Raw genomic sequence first — 27,052 nt, 5'->3', positions numbered from 1 at the left:
ATTGAATTAGGATATACGATTGGCATGAAGCAAAGACTATCAACTTGTGAACATTTCCCTGAATTATTTCGTGCAATTTCAATTTTCACACTTACAAAATGTAGTGATTTATAAGAAGATATGAGTGAAGACATTGATGATGATGAGCGAAAGCCTTTGTTGTCGAGCAATCAGAACAATGATGATGAAGAAGTTTGTGGAAAAAACAGTCTTTCAGTGTCACAAAGACGACTTCTCGACTCGCGAACGAGACAACGGGAGACCACCGGAATGCAAGCCGGAGATTCGGGGGAACTGAAACGCCGGGGTTCGTTAGTCAGCAAGGTAAGGCATCTGCAGATGGATCCGTCGAGACTCCGTCATCATTAACATTATCATGGAGTGCATGGGCCGATTGCACGTCTTTCCAAGGACCGTCTTTCGTGTCGCCCATCTTTTATGATAGGATGGGGGGTCGAGTGTCCGGACACTATCTTTTTGAAGCCTTCTTTTTTGTCTGTGGATTACACTAAAAATATGAATTCCTTACTTGTAATAATTTTCTATTTTGTTCTTTATAATATTTCCTAACATATTTTAGGTATGTGACAAAAAAAATGAAAATCCTCAAATCTCAATGAATTTGGTATCATTTGAAAGCCCTTAAAAAGACCTTTAAAATGATACCAAGAACTCAAATTTTCATCAAGAAATTATAAAGTTATTCCAGTTTAAGTCGCGCATATTTATCCAAATTTGTGGTCATTGTCTTAATGTAAAGTCAATGGAGTGCATAACCGATTTTTGTGACCATTTCGGGCATATTGTGACCATTTTGAACCCAAGTCTTCAACGGGCTCTAACTTCTTTGTTTTTGAGCCCTTTGAAGTAATTTAGGTATCAATGGAAAGGTGAAAGAAAACTCAATTGATGTGTAATCATTTCACTTGGTAATTTTTCTTCTTATTATGTGTAAAATAATTTCTTTTAATTAATTCTAATTAATTATGCAAATTACAATTACTCGCCTCTTTTTTTTGCCAAATGAAGGTGATAATGAGAGATAATTTGTATATAATTTAGTTGGCATCAAAACAGCATCATGTAGATAATTTCCTAAATAAATTAGTTTAAAGTATTGTTTTTGTAATTTCTAATGTATTTCTTTGTTTTTCTGATATAAATTACAATTAGCTCTTTTTCAACTTTAGTATTGTGTACATGTATGTATGGGGTCTTTTTTTTACAAATGAAAAATATCATTCCTTTTGTACATGTACTTTGTATGGTATAAAAATACAAGTGTGCTTTTCTGATGTATTTGATTGTTTCACCAATTCTTTATGTATTTTATTGTTTCAACAATTTGTTTATAGATGGATAATGTAGCTTTCATTTTGGAGACCGTGGGCATTCGATTACAATTTTTTTTAGGAAGGATGAGCAGCAGTCTATGTAGCATTGCATGTAATTCAAGTATCAAGAAGGAAACATAAAAATTAAGCTTTAATATATGCATTTCTTAGATATGTATGATTACAACAAAGGCCATGTTCGAGCACTCCTTTTTTTATGAAAAATAAGTTCATATTCTAGCGTGAAATCACTGCACATAAATAAAGCTCTGAACAGCAACAAAAACAGGCATCAAAGCTCCAACACTCAAAACAAGAGAACAAAAGTGACACAAAAATTTATACAAATCCCATCCCCATTTCAACTTATGAACACAACCCCCCCCCTGCACCCTTCTTGAAAAAAAAAAAAATAATTATAATAAAATAGAAAAAAAATGAACATAGAAAAAAAAATAGACAATAGAGCCATGTGGAAGTGAAATATTTCCTCTGAGAGTGAAAAATTAAACAAATTTTTTGCATTTTAATCATGGGCGGAAATTGGCCCCAAAGGTAGGGGGACGCTGGCATCGGCGGCGAAAGCCAACAATTTTAGGGGGGACCACCAAATTATTTTGATAATAAAAAAAAATACACCAAAGGTTATCAACCAAAAATTATAGGGGGACGCAGAAAACTAAATTTGACAAGCAAAAAAAAAAAAGAAAAGAAAAAAAAAGGTTATCAAAAAAAAAAATTGAGGTGGGGGGGATCGTCCCCCACCTCAAATTAAGGGCGGGGGGGGGGAACACTTCCCCCAGCTTTCGCCGCCTATGGATGCCGGCAACTCTGACAAGTTAAAAAAAAAAGTTTATCCCCAAACTGTTGTAAGGTCATTTTAACCCCAAAAAGTTTGACCAAAAAAGAAAAAAAGAAAGAAAAAAATGTATTATTGTTACATGTCCCCCTATTATTTTGGGTAGGGGGACGTGTCCCCCTGGGATTTCCACCCATGAATTTAATTTTAGAAAAGTCAACATTGATATTCCACTGTCAAAAGCAAATCCAGTTTCCAAATGAAACGATAATCAACCACCTAGACTAGACTCTTGACTTGAGTCACATAACCTTGGGATGATAAAATCTTTCTGTGACAAATGTATGTATTAAAATCAATATCAGAATAATTATCTACGGTATAATGACAGAGATTTCCCAAAAAAAGGCACAACATAATCATCAAGTAAGCAATTTACGATCTAGTTCAATCCAGCATGAACGACTCACTATCGACCGCTCCCATCGCCCTGCCAACCGCAGGCGCATCGGGCAGCTCGACTGCCGAGAGACCGGCTGTGACAAGGGTAGCATCGCCCTGCCAAACGCGGGCGCATCGGGCAGCTCGACTGCCGAGAGACCGGCTGTGACAAGGGTAGCTGGCATCTCTTATATCTGGACTGCGCAGCGTCAGAATCGCGTAAGTTTGGATTTTTTGATAATTCAAATATATTTCCAGTCAAATTGTATACCTAATCGGATTCTTGTTTTACTTACCATTTTAAAATTTCGAACATTTCCGCGTCCAAAAATTTGATGAACTTTCAAGCTCCGATATCCACACTTTACAGGCGAGTATCCACATTGAAACTCATATGTACAGAAAGAGCACATCTTCAGCTGTCTGTTAAAAGGCACGAAATTGCACCTACTATGTGCGCATGCGCATTAAACCCCATTTTCAATGAGCTGCCCAAACAGAGGCGATGCCACTCGCAGCAAAACCCGCGCGAAAACCGTGCCACCAAAACCAGCGCTCGCGATGCCCCGTATTCGCACATAGCTACATATTTTGTACTAATTATTGATGAAACTTTGCTTGTAATTTTTTCCAAATGACATTCTAAAATTGATCGTCTGGACACACAACCCGTCCGGATACACAACATCTGGGTATACGCTATAGGCGGGTTGTTTCTGAAATTTATGATAAAGAATAAGATTCGTTAGTTTGCTTTTAAATCAAATTTTATACAATTTCATGATAAAACACATCATTTTATAAACAAATATGTTGTTTAATTTTAACGGACGAATGAAATATGTTTGCAGATGATTTATTTAAAATGCGTTTCACATAGCGCATCATAAAAGATGGGCGACACGAAAGACGGTCCTTGCAAAGACCCTTTCGTGCAATCGGCCCCTGGGTTTCTGGAACACTGACATAACTTTTGTGGCATTATCGTGATATAGGGAACCACCGTTCACTTCATACAGCAGCGCTTTATTCAGTCACACGCACGGTTCCCTATTTCCACCTCCACTCCCTTTGTACACAAGTGCGCGTACACAAATCTACGAGTGGTTCCCAAAACCACGATTTGGCCACTTTTGTCATAAATTTTGTAATATGACACTGCTGTGATTGTCACAAATCAGTATTCTGAATATTGGGTCTTTTCCTTTTCATATCTCTCCAAGTTCCGCCCATCTTTCGGAAGCAAGTTTGTGAGGAAAGAAAAATTTAAAGGGGAAAATGAAGGAAAAAAGAAAATTAGAATAAAAGGATGTAAGAAAGAATAAAATATAGAAAAAAGGTATCGTCATTCTTTGAAATGAAAAAAGAAAGGAGGGAAAGGTGAATGTGTAGAAGAAAAAATAAAGAGAGTTCGAAAAAAGAAAGAAAAAAGGCGGAAGAAAGGAAAAAAAATGGTTTCTTCATTCTTTGTCAAGAAATAGAGAAAAAAATAAGATGTATAAAAAATTGGATGTAAAATATTCAAGAGAGTTATGACATTTTAAAGTTTCGCTGATTATGCACATCCTGGTCGGTACGCAAATTGGCAGACTGATGACGTCACCCACTCACTATTTCTTCTGTATTTATATGAAATATTCAAATTTTCTCCTCCTTGTCAAGTGAAACAAAATTTTGTTTTTCCCTAAACATGTGGAATTACCATTATTTTAACAGTTTATGGTTTAGTTAAGTTGGTCCTTATTGTCAAATTCATAATAATTGAAATATTGTATTATTTAAACAATAAAAAACAAAGGAAATAGTGAGTGATGGACATCATCAACTCTCTTATTTGCATATCGCTGAGTTGTGCATTTTGTGCAACTGTTTTGTGAAAAATAAGCGAAACTGAAAAATGTCATAACTTTCTTATTTTACATCCGATTTCGATGAAATTTGCAGTGTTATGTTTGTTTGATTTTTCTCTATCGATTCAAATCAACAATTTTCAGGGGTGGACTTGACCTTTAAGATCGAGTGGGGTTGATTTGTTACACTAATTAAAAGTTGCAACCAATAGCAAATGAGTCTAGGGGTTGGGCAGGGTCCAAAAACCAATAAAGGAAGGTGTTAGGATAATTACATAATAAGCAATGATTTTATTGACCAGGATGTGTCAGGGTTCTCTCAGGCCAGGTCAGTGGAGAATATTGCCTACTGCCATCTCAAATGTACAACATTACAGGGTCCATGTGGCCGATTTTTTTTATTCTGAAATCATTTTTCTTTTATCAGGATGTTTGTCTTCATCAACTAAGTCACAGCTAATAACATACATGTAGACAGTGGTGTGTTGAATAAGTTGTGGGCATCCAATGAAGGAAGACATGACGTTAAAATTTCACCAGTTTTTAATGACAAATCCAGATCAAAACATTCTGATTGTGTTTCAAACTTTTTAGATTTCGTTCTAATATCAAATAATTTACATTAAAAATCTTAAACTCTCTATCCAGAATTTGGCAGTTCAAAGTTAAATTTTATATTAAGCTCTTGATGTTTCTTCAAAATTGGTATATTTGACTTTGTCAAAAAAATTGTCTATATCTTGCTGTTGTGAAATGGATGTATATTCCAATAAAGAAAAACATAACTGAGAAATGATAACAGTAAGAAAATGTTTCAAACTAAAGTTTCAAATTTTTACAAAGAACAAATGGCTGAAAAGGGAATCAAACAGCCACAATTTTTAATGATGGGTAAGTGAGATAATACTCTTGATATAATTCATGTTGTCCCGATTTACCAAACTTTTACCAAATTAATGTTAAATATCATCCGCAAATTATAAGATTATATTTCCGTTTTCATTGGATAATATGCTAAACAGAAACTTTTTCACTGAGATGTAGTCAAACATTGTAATAAAAGTATAATCACTGAGAAAAATTGGCCTCTTGAACCATCGGCTTAGTGAACCCACCCCAAACATTCATATATAAATTGAAATAGTCATAGCTTATTTTGGGGGATTTACCAAAACTAAAGACAATGTCATAACTTTTGTATCCAATTTTCATGAAACATTGTTGATTTTCTCTTGTTAGTCAAATCAACTTTTTGTATTGGCCAGTGGAGTTGCTCTTTAAAATACAATGTACAGTAGGCTTACTAAAAGATTGAGAATCGTAAGGAAGGACATGTAAATATACAATGCACAGTTTTGTCTGACCTTTAGCCTGAGCATGATCTTGATATCCTATTAGTTGGAAAACAAATCTTCTGGAGGCGTCTCTTTTTTACTTCAATTTCAGGGGGTGTGTTTAAGTTCTGTTGAAGGTTAGTCTCCTGACATAGACTCTATTTCAACACAATTTCTCAGTTTCTAATACCTGATTTGAACCCAGCCCGTCAGAGCTATCATTCTTTGGCAGTATCAAATAAGGAGCAAAATTCAAGTCAGGTTCCTTTTTATTTGAGTATTATAGGCATGTTTTATTTTAATATAAAGACTTTACAAAATCACAATTTATAACAAGCGTTCATTTTCACAGTCTACCCAAGTTTACTGGTTTTAGGGGCGAGTGAGAGAGAGACGTGGACGTTGACTATAAACATTTATTGCCCTCTCAGCTTCCACAGATAAAGCATCATTTTTTTTCAGTCTTTTACCTGTTGGAGTTCTCTCATTATAACATTACTTTTTGAGGACATTTTGGTTTAAAAAGCTAGCAAACACTGGACATTAATATTTCTTTTTAAGATCATCTGTAACAGGTGATGTGTGTTGAGAGGTTTCATTTTTTTCTGGTTGTGTAATTTTTCTCCAGAGGTCAGATTCCTGTTCTTCTGCAATGGACGCCGTACCTAACCATTCTCTTCAACCGGCAAAGTAAGTTTATTATACTTTCAAGATTCAAAGAAAATTAGAATGAATTTTAGCTGTGGCTGGTGACTAGCTGATGTGGATTTAATTTAAGAATTTGAGTATTTAATATTGAAATCATAAGATTCCATACTTTTTTATTTAGAGAACTTTATAGACCAGTCATTAATCACAGCACCATATTTCAACTTTTCAATGTTGAAATGTGTTTTTTTGTTATAATGAAATAATAAGGTTTAAAATTTAAGCCATTTCTATTAAAGTTAACAACTTCTGCCTATCATTTTACATGCTTTTTAATTTGAGATACATTTTTTTTCAATTTAGAAATGAATACATAAAAGTTAATGCTCCTAAAAATATATTCCTACTAATTTAGTTCCATTTTCATTCTAGATATTCATGAAAGGGGGTTGACCCCTTAAAAATATTTTTAAATAATATAGCAAAGAAAGTTCAAAGATATGGTCAGAATGAATCTAAAAGATTATATTAGATTAAAATAAAAAAACAAAACATTTAAGATGCTTAATTCAGTGATTTCTCTACAGTTCATGCTCTAACAATAATTTAAAAATCATTTTAAATATGCCTGTATTTGAAAGCCTGATGATTTGTTCCTTTGAAATATTACTTTCAAACAGAGAAGAAATATTCAAAATCAGTCCCATTACATGTGGGTCTTTCCATGAAGTTGGGGCATGAATTGTTTCATTTCAGCATAACTCAAGACTTACATTTTACTGGAAATTCTAGGCTATTTAGACTATTTTTTTATGAAGATATTGAGCAAAACAGTAAATGATGCTGTTACAAGCACACAGTGTCTGTGTAGCATTGGGATCTTTGCAGTGGGTCCTAAATGTCAAATTATGGCATTTAGGTTGACTAACACTTAGATATATGATATGAACATAAAGGTAGCTAAATACCTCCGATTTCCTTTGCATATATACATGTAGTTCTGTTTTCCAATATTCTATATTCGGTGTCCACCAAATGTGACATTTCCCATGCTACATAGACACTGTGACAACTTTTAAATTTTCTTTTGAAAATATGCATATATCCAAGGTAAAACAATACAAATTGTTTCAAGTTTTGGTCAGTCTAATTGCAACCATTTGACTTATAGAAACAAATGTAAATTTCCCGATGCTATAGAGTCACCATGTCCAGCATTATGCTCTGTTTTGCTAAATAACTTAATGAAAAAAAAATTACGCTAAATGGCCCAGAAATTTCAGTAAAACATATGGTCTTTATGTAAAGCCTACAAATGATAAAATGTATAGTATAATTTAGTATTGAGTTATGCTGAAATGTCACAATTTGTGCCCCAACTTCATGGAAAAACACATACATGTAGCACTTGTTTAATTAAATTTATTGCAGGTACATTTGATGATTATGATAATGACCAAATAATTTTTTTATCTTGATTTCCTTTCTACATTGAAATTGATCTTGATATATATTGGGATCAATTTCAATCAATTTTATTAGGTTTTAATTTATTAAACATTTTTAGATGTCACTTTTAAACTAATAAAATGCCAAACAGATTTGACTTGTGATTTTAAAGTATACAACCTGAAAGACTAATAATGCCTCATTAGCCCTGGGAAAATATTTTGCCCATTTACAATGAAATCTGAGCCTTCAAATATTGTGTTAACACTTAAATAGTTTATTAAAGCCCATTCTGAATGTATCAAATATGGTCACCTGAAGGTAGGCCTTTTGACTTAAATTGTCAAAATTTTCAATTTGGAGTTTTACCCTTTTAATTTCAGCGATCAAACATATTTGTGACTCCTTGTGTCATTGATGACATCACTTACGTAGATGAACAAATCTCAGGCTCATTTTTTACATAAAGTATGCCAACAACTTTTAACCATCTCCTAATTGCAAATGTTTTGTGTTTTTACAGTCCTTTATGAATGGGATATGATGATTTATGTCTGAGATTGCCCTTCAGTGTCAGTGTCCAAAAGAATTGTAAATAACTTGCTTTGCCCAGGGGCTTTAGTGTAGTTCAAATGACTGCTTCCATAAAATTTATTTTTTAAATGCAATTTCTGGTGAATCTACTTTTGAAAGTTTGAAGCATTGCATTCTGTACGACATGAGCATTGCAATGATTTACATTGAAATGATGGTTGTTTTGGCTGATTTAAATCCTGGTCTTAATATTATGAAAATCTGTTTTTGTGTATATGTCAAACATGAAAACATGTTTAAATTATATTCTATTGTTGGTTTCAAGGATCTGTATTGAAAGGGGTACTCTTGGCTGGAATCAAATACAGTATGTCTAAACAAATAGAGTAAAATTCACCAAGCATCATGCTGAAAATTTCATCAAATTCTGATAACTTATAACAATATTGAATAATAATTCTTTTTTATAAGTGTTTAGTTTATCTGATTTTACTTTATTATATTCAACTCATTATTTTCAGCCTGGAGTACCTACATTTACCCCCTTTCAGGGAGAGCCTCACAGTCATTTGTCTCAACTATATACTCACAATGCTCCTTTATTCTTTTGTTCATGTAGAGTGAATATCTTCACCATCTTCTGGGCTTATTGGAAGACCATTTTATTAATAGCTACTCCCTTATTATGTCTTCCTCTGATCATAGTTATTGGAGATGGGGTAAGTGAAATATTCTAATCCCCCTAAATTACGCTATCAATCACCAACAGTGAGATTACAGTGTAGTGGCTGACAGTGGGTTTCACCGTACTCATGTGTCTTTCATGGGCAATTATTGTCCTGAAAAAGAACGCCCAAACTTTTTCAGGACCAACAATTACCCACGAAAGATACATGGTGTACTGTGAAACCTACTTCACTCTTCTTCTTGGCGATTGAAACCTTCAGAAGTTACAGTGAGATTGTTCTTCTGAAGCAAAAACTTTTTATTGTTTAGTATGGAAATGCTTAAAGGTCAAGTCCACCCCAGAAAAATGTTGATTTGAATCAATAGAGAAAAATCAGACAAGCACAATGCTGAAAATTTTATCAAAATCGGATGTAAAATAAGAAAGTTATGACATTTCCAAGTTTCGCCTATTTTCAACAAAATAGTTATATGAACGAGCCAGTTACATCCAAATGAGAGAGTCGATGATGTCACTCACTCACTATTTCTTTTGTTTTTTATTGTTTGAATTATACAATATTTCAATTTTTACGAATTTGACGATTAGGACCTACTTGCCTGAAGCACAAAATGTTGAAAAAATTGAATTCCATGTGTTCAGGGAGGAATGAAACTTCATTTCACATGACGATGACGAGAAAATAAAAATATTTCATATAATAAATTACAAAAGAAATAGTGAGTGAGTGATGTCATCAACTCTCTCATTTGGATGTAACTGGCTCGTTCATATAAATATTTTGTTGAAAATAAGCGAAACTTTAAAATGTCATAACTTTCTTATTTTACATCCAATTTTGATGAAATTTTCAGTGTTATGCTTGTTGAATTTTTCTCTTTTTATTCAAATCATTCAAATCAAATCAAGTTTTTGTTGGGGTGGACTTGTCCTTTAAACTCCTCTACAACAGAGCTGTTCAAAACACAAAATTAGAAATTGATTGCATTATGAAATGTCAGTCCAGTATATAAAGGCTATAAAAGCTGGTTTGGGTAATTTGAGGACCCTGGAAATATAGCTATGACTGTTACCAATATTGACCTTTGTTTAAGGGGGAGTAGAGTCTCCTTTTTAACTGATCACACAACCAATTCTTTGTTCATACCATGTATGTCTTGAAGCAATATGCACAATTGCACATATATTTGTATGCTGGTTTTCAACATTCTTGTGCCATTTGTGGGATCAAAGCCAAAAAAAAGTATGCTCGCTTTATAAAAGGTAAACATGAATTGTAGACTTTTGTGAATTAATATGTATCTTACCAAAATAAACTTCAACCTAAGGGGCCCTAGGCCAAGCACAAACAAAGGATAGAGAAAAGTGAAATATTAGAGAATTATAGGTGAATGGAGATACTGTAGTATTGTCCACCTGAGTAGAAGGATGAAAAGAGGAGAAAAGGAAAGAAAGAAGGAGTAGGGAGAGGAAAACAGAGAATTGGTTGATTATTTTAAGTTTTTGATTTTGATTCAGTTCTGTTGCCCCCCCCCCCCCACCCATTCCACATTCTTATAATGTATTTTGTAATCACTCTGTTTGTCCTTGCTTTGTTTATCATATGCTTATATTGTAAATTGTTTTTTTGGGGGGGGATTTGGAGAATAAACTTTGAACTAAATAGATTGAAAGGAGATGAAATATGGAGACATTGAACTTGAGAGATAAGGGAAAAGAAAGAGTATTAGAGATTGAGCAATAAAGAGAGGGTTGGGGGTATATAGAAACGGAGCGCAAGGGAATAAGAGAGGGGGAGAAGAAGCAATTAGGGTGTAATCTGCAAGCACAGACCCTTATTGAAACTTTGATCAACAAGTGGGTCTCCATGCAAAGACTAGCACATGTATATAAAACTTGCTGTTTCAATTCCAAGGGCCTTCAGTATACAAGGCAATAATAGGCTGCACATTCAGACCCTTAACTCGAGTTAAGGGTTTGAACAGCGGACTAGTTTGGGTGAGGGAGGGAGGTTGGGAGAAACTTAACTAGTGAAGGGAAGGGATGGAGGTTGTAAAGGGCGCATTCATCCATGCACAAAGATCACATGACTTCAATGATTGAAATGATATCGAAATATAAATGATAAAGATTATTCTACGTTCATACTCTTTTTTTTTTAATATGTGCCTGTGGAGAAGCGAGAATCTATTGCTTATATTATTATGATTATAATTATCAGCTTTGCCATTCCGTTTTTTGTCGCCATGTTTTGACCGGAATTATGGTTAGTCTTGTTTCAGGCCATTTAACTTTGTTTGAGCAGGACAAGTACCCATTGAATGTACCTACATGTACATGTAGTTTTATTGTAGTGTTCATTTTGATTGCTGTCAGTGAATTAAAATGAAATTTATAAAGGGATTTATTTCTGATGAGCTGTGATTTAACATGTTGATTGGGAGTCTGGATTACTCATGTGTGCCCCAAAACCAAAGTTTGGATGTACAGTAGCTTTGTTAAAGGACAAGTCCACCCCAACAAAAAGTTTATTTGAATAAAAAGAGATAAATCCAACAAGCATAACACTGAAAATTTCATCAAAATCGGATGTGAAATAAGAAATTTATGACATTTTAAAGTTTTGCTTAATTTCACATAACAGTTATATGCACATCCTGGTCGGTATGCAAATGAGGAGACTGATGACGTTATCCACTCACTATTTCTTTTGTATTTTATTATATGAAATATGCAATATTCTATAAATTTTCTCTTCATTGTCAAGTGAAACAACAATTCTTCCCTGAGCATGTGGCATTGGTATTGTTTAATATGATATGGTTCAGTGAAGTTGGTCCGTATTGTTAAATTTGTAAAAAAATGATATATTGTATAATTCAAACAATAAAAAACAAAAGAAATAGTGAGTGAGGGACATCATCGACCCTCTCATTTGCATGTGACTGGGTTGTGCATATCACTGTTTTGTGAAAAATAAGCAAAACTTTAAAATGGCATAACTTTCTTATTTTACATCCGATTTTGATGATTTTTTTTTATTTTGATTTTTCTCTATTTATTCAAATCAACATTTTTCTGATGTGGACTTGACCTTTAATTCTTTCATATTGACAGAAAAACAACAAACTAATACATGTAGGCCTATATGCAGATGATTACTTTCCAATTACAGGAAGTTTTGAAATAGTGTATTGATGAAAGTATCATCCCAGTCCATTGATCATCTGTGTCCATGATGTAGTTGAATGCAGGTCTACATGATTGCACATTTTCCCAGATTTGGCACAATTTGGGAATTATGGTTATAGATAAGGTTGAGAATGAAGTGCATGTATAGTGCCTTCAGGATGATATCACTACCAGTACATAATCCTTTGATAACAGTCCGCTATAATTTGATCCCTGTTAATGTCTCATCTAATAACACGTTAGAAGTAACAAATGAGATATGTTTCAGGAAAGTGTTGCTGATCAATTCCAGTGTGAAGTGAAGACCAGCATTTTTTATAAATTGATGATGTCAGGGTCGAGGGTTTCAAGATGAGTGAGTTGCATGGCCTATGAATATTAAGGTTTTATAAAGGTAGAATGACTATAGCAGGATCTCCTTTCATAAAGGGGTTCTCCAGGCTGAAAATAATATGACTTGAACAGATTAAGAAAAATCAGACCCCAAAAACCTAGAAGTTTCATCAAAATTGGACAAGGAATAAGAGAGTGATGACCTTTTAAAGATTTGCATTAGTTTAGTGATAGATATCTATGCTTTTCTTTATGATCATTCAATGAACAAACTGGTGATCTCATATCCCCACTTGTTCTTTTGTATTTTATTACCATACATGAAATTATGTTTATTTGAAAAAAATTCCTCCATGAACTGAAAATATTGAATGACAACTGATTTTTATTTATATGCATAATTTATCATCATTTTTCTTTGTTCCAGGACAAAGGATAAAGTTCATGTTGAGGTAAAGTTAGATTGATCTAAGTTAGGAAAATTAAACATTTTAACAATAATTGCAAAAATCTATGTTAAAATAAACAGTTTAGAGATTAATAATGATAACAGCATATTTACCCAGGGTAGCCACTTCAGTTCTGAAAACTGTTCTCCCAGCGGGCTCTGCTATTATTATTACCCCGGCTTTAGCAGGGCTACCTTGATCGGGCGTTCTAGCATTCAAAGAATTTCTTCACACCGGGTACCCATTCACTTCACCTGGGTCTAGTGCGGCACAATGTGGATAAATTTCTTACCGAAGGAAATTACGCCATGGCTGGGATTCGAACCCATGACCTTCTGTATCAAAGTCCGGAGACTAATCCACTGGGCCACAACACTCTTTTTCAGATTTTCAGTTGAACAATGTCACATGCAGTGATATTGATTTTATATGCCTTCTAGAATCAAATCTTACTACATGTATATGTATATTTGAAGAAGTGTAATTCAAAAAAGGATTAAAATGGAGGAGAAATCATCAACATCACAGATTAATGTACAATCATTTGAAGCATGTTTTAATTTAACTTTAGATTCTAGCGATGTAGAATTAATTACGTATATTTGCCTGAGAGAACTCAAGTAATCTGGAAGTAAAATAATGGTGCCCATCTTCATGCAGAGAGAGACTGAAGAGAACTTTATTCAATTGTGATTGAGTGTTCTGATAATGTGTCTTAACTTTGCTCCAAGTGTGTTTCTCTCTCATTTTGGAAGTTTATTCCGGGCACTCAAAATTGAAAAAGAAAATGTGAATATTATAAGAAGGAGCGAATATAGATGTTGTATAGTATATTTTTAGTGTATAAGGTGAAGAGTTCTACTTTCATTGATCATGTTCCTTGGTTTCTCTGATTTATATAAGCTGATATGATCCTAAGGCTTCATTTTCATTTAATAAGACTAACTACTAATCAGGATGACCTTTAAGGCCCCCATAAAGAGCTTACAGCTTTGTCCAGAACATTTGTCATTAACAGGTGGTAACAACAATTCATTTTCAAACAACAATAGCCAGTTCATTCTATCTCTACATGTAGTTATTCATGATCAGAATGGCCTCAATAACAGAAATTTCTTATTCTTTGAAAACAGTGAAAGGACAGATCTATCCCAACAAATAGTTGATTTGAATAAAAAGAGAAAAATCCAACAAACATAACACTGAAAATTTCATCAAAATCAGATGTAAATTAAGTTTTGCTTAATTTCACAAAATAGATATGCACATCCAGGTCTGTATGCAAATGAGGAGAGTGATGATGTCACTTTCATTTCTTTTGTATTTCATTATTTGAAATATGAAATATTCTAATTTTCTCCTCATTGTCTTGAGAAACAAAAATTTATTGCTTTCCGATCATGTGAAATTGCCATTGCCACTTAATGGTTCAGTCAAGTGAGGGACATCATCGATTCTCTCATATGCTTGTGGGTAAATTGTGCATATAACTATTTTGTAAAAAAAAATAAGCAGAACTTTAAAATGTCATAACTTTCTTGTTTTACATCTGATTCTGATGAAATTATCAGCATTATGCTTGTTTGATTTATCTGTATTGATTCAAATCAATACTTTTCTGGGGTGGATTTGACTTTTAAAGTTGGCAAGGGTAGTATGACAATTTGTATGAATCAAAATGAATGTAGAAAGCTTTATCTTCAGTACGAATAAAACAAACAAACCTTATTGAGTATTTCCCCTCCCCCCCCTTTAAAAAAAATGTATTCAATATGAATTGGATTTCAGGTTTCTGTTTCCGGTGTGCCTGATTGACTGAACTAGGGGCAATGCAAGATTATTTTCATAGGACATCCTTTTTTTTCATAAATTTAAATAAAATGGGTAATATAGAGTAACATGAACCAGATCTTTCATTTTGATATGATTCTTCCCTCTTTCCTTTTCTTCCTTTTGTTTTATTTTCTCTTTTTTTTCTCCTTTTTTCCTACTTGAAAAATCATTGGACGAATTGCCACCCTAAAGCATTTGCTCTTGGATGAACTATCAAATTAAATTTGAAAAAAAAGTCAAATCACCATGGTTTTACATTGAGCATTTGCCTCTTGATACCCAGAAAAGAAACTGGGGACTGGGTATATAAGCTTTATTTTTGTATTATCAATGGTGAACAAATGGAAGGTATTTCTCCCTTGCAGTAATGGTAACTGGTATAGAATCTTTGAGTTTGATTGGTTGTTGAGTATTGTGTTCTAGTCACCATTAGCTGCCTAATTTACCATACCATTTATATACGATGGAGCCAAGATATGGTGACATGCATGCATGAATCTTTGTGCTAACAAGTGTACCTTATGAAATTACATTAATCCATACAATATATTTTATCTTTTCCTGGTTATTATTAATGTCATTATCCTTCCACCATATCTTGTACATGTAGCCATCGAAGGGTGCCTTTGTCATTATCATCATGGCGGTCTACTGGATATTTGAGGTCCTACCCCTAGCTGTGACCTCCCTCCTTCCAGTCATCCTCTATCCGCTGCTTGGGGTCCAGGACTCAGATGATGTCTGCAGGAACTACTTGAAGGATACTAACTTCTTGTTTGTTGGTGGGTTAATCATGGCAGTAGCTGTTGAACATTGGATGGTTCATCGCAGGTTTGCCCTTGGTGTTCTACTCCTGATGGGATCAAAGCTCAGATGGTAAGAAAAGATAATTTACCTCTTTTGTATGGACTGTAGATCTGAGAACGTGATCTACTTTAGAATTCTTTAGGAAATTCTGTTTTCATACCGGTATCCTTAAAAGTACATAGACTACAATCAGCAGGAATCAGCGTGTGGTCGGTCAATCCTGTGCAATTCTTGCAGATCAAACTGCTCCCTCAGTTTTTGCCCAATGCTCATGAGACTTTGCAACCACATTGGTCTTAGAGTGAAGATGTTCAAGACTGTTTTTCACAAAGTGCATTGCTATCATGGTAATATCATGTTATGGCAATGTGTCACGGACAGTTATACTACCTCAGTTTTCACCCATTACCATGAGATTTTGCACATACATTGATCTTGGAGTAAAGATCTGTATTGAAAAGATAGAGATTCTCACACTACCTTTACCTTATATTTATTCTCTTTGCATAGGTTGATGCTTGGGTTCATGTTAGTGACAGCATTCTTGTCTATGTGGATTAGTAATACTGCTACCACAGCCATGATGGTACCTATTGCTCAGTCTGTAGTAATGCAACTCTTAGATCAAAGGAAAGATGTGAGTTGGAGTTAGTTTGTTATAATAACATTTTCCTATTCCAAGTATCCCTCTGTAATAAAGGATAATGGAGTTTCATATTTTACTTCATACCTTTAGAATACATTTACCAATCCATCCCTGGCAAATCTACATGTATCAACCTTGATCATTCCAAGTCAGAATCTTTTCTTTCAACTTTACTTTGTGAATGAAATGTGGAATATTGAGCGATTCAGTCAGCTTATGAATGTTGTCGAGAAATGTTCTTTATACCTATTGGTCTTTTATAGATGAAGATCAGTTTTGCTGTGAAACCGTACACGAAGAAGCATAACAAGCAGAGCGTAGTAAGTGAAGAAAGTGGAGTGCTCACTCCCATTGCAGTGGATGTAGGGTTTTAGTTAGGACTTGTAGAGGCAACAAGCATCAAACTGAGGGTTAAATTTTGTAATACTAGCAAATTTAGTGAGCCGATCAAGCTAATTTTTGTCTGCACATTTTTGTAGCAAGTCGGGTAATGTGTGCCTGGTGGTGAAGTGTTCTTTACCATGTGTGCCAGGTGCACTTAAGAGTACTTGGTCGGTCGCCTGGCATCGCCCGGCATTGTAACAGCACTGATGAATATATCTTTTATTTCTAACAGATCAAGAGAAAGAGGGAAGCTGAAGCCGCTGCAATGAATCCTGATGACCTTAGCAATGAAAAAGGAATGCAGGTCGGGGAGACTGCATTCAACGGGCATATCAACTCTGCTATGGATATGAGTGAAGAAAAATATAATGAAAAAGAGCTTATTGAAGGGTAAGAGAGATTTGTCTCTTTCTTGTTATGGGTAAAAATATGATCCGACTTTTTATCAGATGTATTTGGGACTGTTCACTTTTTAGATTTGTATGTAATTGAACATGTTTAGTTGGTAAAGGAGATATTACAGCAGTCTTTAATTCTCAAATTAGAGAGTTCCATTTGCATATTTTCACCTAATATTTTCCTGTTCTTATTTCTTATGAAACCATAACACTGATGCTAACTGATACACTTTTTCAATATTGTATTCTAATAAATGGTTTTTGTTGGAATACTTCTAGATTTATCAACTTTTTTGTTGTACTTTTCATAAGGTTCTAGCATTGTGTCATGTGAGTGTTCGCACATTTTCATAGCATGAAATGTAAAAGAAAAAATGTTTGACCATCCCAAAACTTGTTGCACGTTAAAAATACTGCAGTGGTTCATATAAATATAATTAGTATGCCCAAGTAAAGAAAATGATTAGCCATCTGTACCATTTCATAAATTGCTTCCTTACTATAGTGATGTGCAATCAACAGATGTAGATAAAGAGGCTGAAACCAAAGATAATGAATCCAATGATGAAATTGACTATGATGCTATGCCTGATGCAGACAGGAAACTGTGTAAGGGGTTGTTGCTGTGCGTAGCGTATGCAGCTAACATAGGAGGCACAGCTACCTTGACAGGAACAGGACCTAATGTGGTCCTGGGAGGCGTCGTAGATGAGTAAGTAAACACCAGGGGCCTATCTACATTCTTTATTTCAAACATGATAACACAAGATTTTAGGGCATTATTTGGAAAAAGAATCAGTCTAGGTTAAGTGAAGAAGAAAGAGTATTTTGTTCATATTTGTGTATCGCTGCTGGGGTACAAACCTTGTATCGCAAACCTGCATTAGTGACCACATCTTTATAGCATCCACCTGTTTATAGTGACCACCTTTATGTTTGAATACAGGAAACATCATGTGGAATCGGAGGGTTATAATCAACTTGTATGGGGGGTACCCTAAGTCTGTCCCCTCTTCGTTGCAATTATAAGTAATTATAATTAAGGGTAGTCAGCCCTGGAAGACTTGAATGGTTGTTAAGAGTTTTTCCAGGGGCTTAAAAATTTGTTCCTGTTATGAGAAGGGTAGGTGGTGTATTGATAACAGCATGTTTTTGTTATCCATCCCTCTCCCATATGTATTTTGTGAAAGTTTTTTGGGCTTTAGCTATAAAGATTTACTCTAAATGAACTGCACACTGATAACAGTTACAATAAATAAAGTGATGTGAATTGAATTGACATATTAACATTCATGTTTCTATCTTTTGTTAAGTAAATATTCACACTGAGCCATGGTTTCAAAAAAAGACTTGAAATGTATTGAATTGACATATTAAAGTTCATGTTTATATCTATTGAGTAAATATCAAAATGAGCAATTAAGTAATAACAGCCTTACAAGTTACGCCATTAATTACCTTAAATGCCTCTTTGGCTGGCCTCAATCTTCCTCTCAGTAGCACATACCATTTTGTAATTTTTCTATTTGTGCTGTAATATATAAATATGGCCTTACCCTGAAAATATAAAAATTAAAGGTCCGATACTGTGTGCGTGCATGGCTAAATATTCTTGACATATGATGTCTACATTTCTTTCTTTTAACTTTATTTTACAATGTGGCTTAGTAGAGAACATATTACAAACTTATAGACAGCAAGATAAGCTACCCCCCCATCACATAATTTTGTGAAATACAGATATTGGCCCATATTACAATTGTTTATTAACTTGATTTACAAGTTTCCACAATCAATTTAGCCAATGTGTGATGCAGATCCCTTTAATACGTTTATTAATCTATTTATGATCGTTTCGGTCCTGATATTCAGTTTAGCAGCACTGTCAAACAATTACTTTGGAGTGCATGAGGAGCACACAAGTGCGGACGGTTTTCAAATTTGACTACAAATAGTGAATTTTTCAATATCTTGATAGTACACCTTTATTGATGCAAGCCAAAGACGTTATCAGCATTATCTTTCAAAGTAGTTTCAAATGACGCTTAGAATGAAGAAAATTCAAAGGTCAGAAGAACTAACCATTTTGACACCCCCTCTACTTCTGCCTTGTCAATATTTGCTAAGTAAACGTGGTAAAAGAAAATGTGGCAAAATAACTTAGATGGTAGTTCCATAACAACTCAAGTTCTATTGTAGTGTTTGCTGTCAAATATGTTAGAAGAAGATATACTGGAAAAAGGGAATTTTACTTGTTTCATTGTTGGCACCATTGTTCCTTCTTATCTTCAGTGTCACAATATCCTCACATGACTTTCTGAAAGTAGTATTTCCTTTTAAATCTGTTAATGTGATTGTGTAGATGCTCTCTATTTGAATGGGGTCAAATGATTCATTTCTTCTTTGGTCTCTTTTTACAGTTCTTTCTTCATCACTCTATCCCCCTTCTTCTCTTCCACTTTTTTCAAACATCTATTACTCCAAGTGGAGTGAAATTTCATAATAATTATCTATTCTTATTTTTTTAAGGTTGTATGGGGATGAAGCAGGTGTAACATTTGCCAGTTGGTTGTTGTTTTCTATTCCTGGGACCGTAATCAATCTTGTGTTCTGCTGGCTATGGCTCCAAGTCATCTTCATTGGATTCAGGTAAGGATTGATTCTACGATGCATGTCATAGTACATAATGCAGAGAAATAGATGGGGATGAGCAAGGGAATTGTATTTTAAATGAAGATTTTTTTTCCAGCAACAGGTTCCCCTTAAAAAGTGTCATAAAATTATTGTGATAAGATAGGGAGAATGATGATGATGCTATTAACAGACCTGCCAACTAGTACGTTTTGGGCGTGTTTAGTACGTTTTTGCAACCAAAATACGGCGGTACGTTTTTTCTTTAACAATAAAAAACTTGAGCGCCGGGATGAGCAAGTGCGCCACACATTTTATCATGAAATACACTTTTTTGGGGAAAATACAGTACAATTTTTCATTCCCAGATGTTGGCAGGTCTGTATTAATTGTCATATATGATTTGATATATTTGCCTGTAACCATACCATTCTTTCAGACCTAATGCTGGTTCCACTGAAGAAAATACTAAGGAGGAAGAGAAGGCTGCTAGACAGGTTATTAAACAAGAATATAAAAAACTTGGACCATGGACGTGAGTAAATTGCTACCACCTGTCAACTTTGTCATATCTGCACTACCTACATCACTTGATTCAGATACATAATATAACTTATCATTTTGCAAGAATACAGGATGCTTATTTGTCACAATTGATGCTGACATCATAAAACCAATTCTGAATTATATTTTTCATCCATACTGATTTTGGAGAAAGTCTAAAGTTTAATGCAATCTTTTTAGTCAGCATTGCGTTAGTGGATTTGTGACGAGTATGATGATGAAGATACATTTTATTAGGTTATTTTTATTGTGATTTTGATAAAGCTAATATTGAATAATTTCTGTTTCCTTTAATTTATATTCTAGATGGGGTCAAATAGCAGTGCTCTGCCACTTCATTGTTTTGGCCATGCTGTGGTTGTTTAGAAACCCAACATTTATCCCTGGTTTCGCTGGCTGGTCTGGCCTCTTCCCAGTTCCAGGGTGATTATCTTTCTCAGCTCTCTTTTCAAACGTACCATTTGTAATGAAATAAGGTCCCAATTTATACACTGTTCCTGTTTGTTCCCGTATTTACCTTCAGTAATCTTGCTCAAATATTCAAACTGAGATACGAGTGTTCAGGTTTGATCGAGTCTCTGATAAATTCCTATTTCAATCTTTTTTAGGCTTTCTTTAAACATCACATACAAGGCTGTTCTGATTGCTATTTCATTAAATCATTCATAAGGTTACATAATCCCTTTTGCATTACTGGCGACCTTTTCTTGTGCGAAATGATACATATAGTTGTGCATCAAAGAATATTATATTCCAGTCATGCTTGAAGGTTGCACATAAAGTTAAGCCTAACTGGCATATTATGACACACTACCCTGGCCTTGTTCCATTTATAAAATCTGTTAAAATACAATATATTTCAGGAATAATTACATTTTGATAAGGTGCAGATATAACCAGAGTAAAGCAATAAACACATATGCATACAGTCTCTGTTAATCTGTGTCCATCTTGGAGATCAATTCTGCTTGACAAGCATAAAAATTGTATCTGTAATTTCTTTCATGTTCCTCGTCCATTTGAATTCTGGATATAAAAAAATTAGGTTAATGTCTTACTGTTGAATAGGTTGCTTATTATTCATCTGGTGGCTGTCTCATAAAAATATATTCTTAAGTTTCATATGACTTTTTAACAATTTTGAACTCAATTGGAACATGAACTTAGTGCTTACTTTGATTTTCAGTCATTTAAATTTGTAGGTATATCAGCTTAAGTTGAAACATGACCTTTGTTTTTTTAGCACAGCCTTGAATGAACATATTATTTGTCAAAAGGTTATAGGAAATTCTTTCCCACTTTAACATCATGGCAAATTTGAGGTATGTCATGTTGTTTTAGTAATTTTATAAGGTGATGCATATATAACAAAAAAATAATTTTATTATACACATCCATGTCTTGATATACTGTAACCTTTATACTCTTAATGGAGATCAAGACTGTTTTTCTTTGATAGATATATCTCTGATGCCACAGCAGCTATCATCATTGCAATTTTACTCTTCATCTTTCCGGCCTATCCTCCTTGGTTCTTAAGAATCTTCAAGATTTTTAGACAAGAAGATGGTATGTAAATCACTTCTTTACCTATATCCATGATCCATCTTTGAAGGGGGGGGGGTGTTGTTTGAACATTATGCACAACTGGTGAAATGTTCTTGGGCTTGTGCAGTATGTTATATGGCCATGAGTTTCAACAAAGTGGCTGAATTTTGTATATAATCAGATTTGAAGTTATAGCAAATAATGATGTTCTGTTACCATTTAACAGTAATAACTGATGGGAATAAAAAAGATATGGAATCTTATTTACAAAGAATATGATCCAGATATGTTATAAGTCCCGCATTACTTACGAGCAGCTTTGTGAGTTCACTGAAGATTTAATATTGTGAAGAGAATAACTGCTGTTATGAGCTACTGAAATTTGGCAAAATGATTGGCCTAGAGCCAACTTGTCATATGATTATAAGCTTTTATTCATAAAGAATTCACATGATTTTTCTTCACTTGTATCAGATTTAGATATGAAAGTGAAAGTAATCTGATTGCATTCCTAGGTCATATATCAAAGGTCGTAAATGGTACATGCTAGTGACCAACTCAACTTCATTGTGTTAGTGACTTCTTATGTGGACAGTAATCCAAGCAATTATTATTCTTGTTGTCATCCTTTCCTTGAGGAAGGGGTGGGGGGTCTATCTTTATCCTTCTCTGCATCTTGACAATAAGTATGGCATTGCCTGGAGATACATTCATTGTACTGTGTAGTACTTATAGTAATTCTGATGTTAATCTAGATATGAAGCATGTGTCTTGCTATGCCCTCTTTAATGTTGCACATTTTTAATTATCTTTACTGTTTTGTGAATGTAGATGAGAAACCCAAGTCTCGTAGCGCTCTCTTAGACTGGAAGACAACTCAGAGGATGTTGCCATGGAATGTGATCCTTCTGCTTGGAGGAGGCTTTGCTCTCGCTGATGGCACCGAGGTTAGGCTTTCATGTCAACCGTTTGCATCTCAACAACACTTCTGTTCTATACAACAGTGGAAGCGGGGGGGGGGGGGTTTGGAGGGTCTTCAACCCCCACTTTCTTCCAAAACCATGTACAAAAATGTAAAGATGACCATACGATTGTGATTTTTTGCATGGTCAGCCCCCCCCCTCCACTTTGAAAACCGCTCCCTTGCCCCTGTACAGTTTGCTGTCTTGAGCTTCCAGGGACTGTCAAATATTGTTTCCTGACACCATGCTCTTTGAAAAGAACAGGAAATAACTACAATGTAGCCTTTAATGTAGCCTTTGTGTTAGGGTTCAGGCAACCATGTTGCCACTCTTCACAAAGTCCCATGCCTGTTTGTTTGGTAATGGGAAAGGAGATGATGTATTTACCATAAGAGGTGATGGGTGAAATCCTTCTCCAAGAGACAGACTATACCTGTTACTGGGTACATATTCTAATGGCTCCAAATATTGCCATAAAGATTATGCCAGTTCACTACACTGAACTTGGTTATAAAGATTGTATTTGAATCCATTTTAAACTGCAGTGTAAAACTAGCTCTTAAAAATTGTCTTTTTTTATCTCTTACAGGCATCTGGTCTCTCTCAATGGTTGGCAGACCAATTCAAGGTGTTAGATTTCTTGCCATCTTGGGTCTTTGTCATTATCATTACTGTCATCATCTGCTTCTTCACAGAGTTCACTAGCAACGTTGCAACTGCAACAATCTTCCTGCCTATTCTTGCTGCTTTGGTGAGTTCATCGATGTCCTTCATTTTTGTTTGATGAAAAAGTTCAAATTATTCAAAAGATCTCTAAATAATTGTAGTTTTTGTATTCATTATAGTAAAAGTAGTTGAAGTATTCATTTTTATTTACAGAGTTGTTATTGTTATCTTTGTTATTTGAAAATTAACTTATTTGCAAAGAATACAACAAAATCACATCATAGGGATCCACCTGTATAACCATTATTATTTGAATGTGGTTTATAATTTATGTTAGAACTTTGTATATCCAGAGACTAGGAGGATGGAGCTACTAACAGTAGTTCCATTCTAGGAGAGATCAAATATATATTTTGCTCTACACAAAAAATTATAAATTCAACATTTTTGACATATTTTTATACATGAAAACATGTTTTTAGTCTCACCTGCATAGCTGAGCGACACTACATGTATAGGTGCCACTTTTCCGACGGCGGTGGCGTCAATGTTTAATATTAACCTAAGGTTAAGTTTTTGAAGTGTCATCATAACTTAGAAAGTATATAGGCCTTATTCATGAAACTGGTACATAGCGGTAATCAAGTTTTACTGTATATTCTGCTGGAACATGAGGTCACATGACCACTGTCAAAGGCCATTTAGGGTCAATAAACTTTGGCCATATTGGGGGAGTTTGTTGATTTCCATCATAACTTTGAAAGTGTTTGGATCTGGTTTATGAAATGCAGACATAAAATATATCATGTATCACTAAAAATCCTTAGTGAGTTTCATGTCACATGAACAAGGTCAAAGGTCATTTAGGGTTAACAACTTAGGTTATGTTGGTGAATCAAAATGAAGTCTTAACCAAGGTTAAGCTTTTGAAATGTCATAAGTTCATGAAACTTGGACATGAGAGTAATCAAGCATCAGTGAACATCCTCCGTGAGTTTTAGGTCAATTAACTTTAGCATATTGGGGTATTTGTTGAATTGCCATTGTAACTTTGAAGGTTTATGGATCCAGTTCATGATATGTGGACATAAGGGTAATCAAGTATCACTGATCGCATTGCACAAGTCTTTGGTCAGACGATCAAGGTCAAATGTCATTAAGTGTCAATGAGCATAGTATTTTATGATCATATGAATGATCTTTTTTGTGAATATTTATCCTATAGTCATTTTCAAAGTTAATACTGCGGCTATGTTGAATCGCGTAATGCAGGCAAGACTGCCAGAGGTGCTCCACTTTTTATAAAAAAGAATTGCCCATTTCGATTACAAATAATTTTCCCTTTTTCTTTTAAAATTGTAGGGGAAGATGTCATCCCTGATACAAAGAAATACAGTGACTTTAACAAAACCGAACAGCAGGACGTTCTTGCTCTCAATGTCTCTAACAAGCACAAAATATTTGAAAATCAAGCTCTTAAAGTTCAACAGCATTGTCAAGTGACTGCTCAAAAGAGGAAAATAGATCGAAGTGACCAAGTCCATGTCCCAGAAGGAGTTTTGATTAAACATAACTCAAAAATTAATAAAATGCCTTTTAAGTACTTGCTTCTGTATTTATTGCAATGCCCCCCCCCCCCCCACGGGATCATATTGGTTTGTCAAGCGAATTATCTGTAGAGCTGTATTTCATAAATTCATTTTCTCCCGTATATTGTATGTTTTCAGGCTGAGAGTATCTGCATCAACCCTCTATACATCATGTTACCAGCCACTATCTCATGTTCCTATGCATTCATGTTACCTGTAGCCACACCTCCTAATGCCATTGCTTTCTCCTATGGCTCCCTCGCTGTTCCAGATATGGTAAGTTTTGTAATATGCTCTAATAATGCATTTTCACATCTCTATTTAAACACATTAGGGACCAACATAGACTTTGGAATTGTGAGACTTTAATACTCCTAACATTTGAAGGTTAATTGACCAATTAATGGCAATTTTATACAAAGAATACTTTAAAGCATGTACCTAGATCTGACTGAAGAGTAGAATTGGTTTGTTTTATCCTCATCTATAAAGTACATTGGACATTTACATATATTTCAATCAGTGGCGGACCGTGACCTGGAGGAGACAAAGCATTGAAGGGGCACAACATTGTTCACAAACAATACAGAAATAGGGCATTAGTATTAACAGGATAGGAGGCTAGTAGTTTGAAGGGAAAGTTTGCCCCTATAATAGAGAAATATTCCTAAGAAGAAAGATATGGAAATCCTATACACACCCAAACACTACAAACCAGCGCATTCTCCATTGAAAGATGCATTCAATTTTTGTATCAATGTCTTACTTTATTTCCTTTTGATATATTATCATGTCCTTCATATTAACTGATTCATGCATTTACAAAATGAATTTGAAATTATTACATATAAAAGGTACAAACTCTTCCACCTTTTGGGCATATATGTGTCACCACTTTTCAAGTATCAAACAACATTGACTTAATTGCATGATTGATACAGTATTGATTCACAGATTTCATATATTCTAATTTTCATGAACATTGCACTGAAGTTCAAAGCATCCTATTGTGAGTGACTATGATTTAGTAAACGTAAAAATGAGTATTGTTTTACTGATAACAAAGCACTCACTCCAGACATTAGAATAGTCAATGAATATAACACTAACAGACTCTTCAAGTTGTTATCATGATATTAACACATAAGAGGGTTTGATTGCATTGTTATTGTAGTGTGAGTACAGAGTGCAGGGTGTACATATCGTTGGTACTTTTTTATTTTGATCAGGAAAGGATATTATTCTTCAAACAATGTTTATATGTTATTGTTTTCCATTTAAAGTCATGTCTTGAAGATTAATTTTCATGAATACAGATAAATCAACCTAATGGTTGTTGTCATGTTAAGGATTCTGACAATTTATTCTTACTTTTATAATTACAACCCTTGTTGAAAGCATTGCCAGTTTAATTGATTTTTTTCTGCCAATTCACAGATTTTAAAGTTTATTTCATGATCTTATGCTCGAATAGTATGAAATGAAACTAATATACAATTATGCTAGAAATTCAATTGAATTAATGGTTATCCTGTTGTAGAATGAAACTGCTTTGTTTGAAATCTAACATTTCCATGTAATAATTCAGATTACAATTACTTGACTGGAATATAAACCCTTTCAATGACGCATTATTATGATTCCTCAGATGAGAGCTGGTTCCTTGATGAATGTGATTGGTATCATTGTAGTCAACCTTCTAATCAACTCCATGGGTATACTGGTCTTTGATGTCTTCAACTACCCAACATGGGCTGATAACACTGCTGGTTGCCTTGCAAACACTACCACACCCACAGCTTGATACACCACACCCACAGCACAGTCATCCCTCACTGAATAAAGCCACATATCCATGATTTACCAAATGGCTAGGAGGGGGTGCTTTTTCTTTAAACATATGTTTTTACATGTAGAAGATATGAAGAGTTTCCCCAATAATCAAACAAGCAAAAAACGCCAAAATGATAAGA

At 34.4% G+C, this 27,052-nt stretch overlaps 1 protein-coding gene across 1 annotated transcript; it reads left to right on the top strand.

Moving 5' to 3' along the window:
• Nucleotides 1-3: 3 nt before the first annotated feature.
• LOC121409252 (solute carrier family 13 member 5-like) lies at nucleotides 4-27,052 on the top strand. The gene is made up of 15 exons (XM_041601128.1): nucleotides 4-324; nucleotides 6,387-6,448; nucleotides 9,009-9,108; nucleotides 15,495-15,760; nucleotides 16,202-16,328; nucleotides 16,954-17,111; nucleotides 17,625-17,831; nucleotides 19,649-19,768; nucleotides 20,190-20,285; nucleotides 20,621-20,737; nucleotides 21,774-21,883; nucleotides 22,694-22,809; nucleotides 23,414-23,575; nucleotides 25,218-25,355; nucleotides 26,728-27,052. The coding sequence occupies exons 1-15, from the start codon at nucleotides 121-123 to the stop codon at nucleotides 26,881-26,883; spliced, it is 2,139 nt and encodes a 712-aa protein (XP_041457062.1). The 5' UTR covers nucleotides 4-120; the 3' UTR covers nucleotides 26,884-27,052.

The sequence above is a fragment of the Lytechinus variegatus genome, chromosome 2 (assembly GCF_018143015.1).
Source record: "Lytechinus variegatus isolate NC3 chromosome 2, Lvar_3.0, whole genome shotgun sequence".
NCBI lineage: Eukaryota > Metazoa > Echinodermata > Echinoidea > Temnopleuroida > Toxopneustidae > Lytechinus > Lytechinus variegatus.
This window is presented reverse-complemented; position numbering and strand designations above follow the sequence as displayed.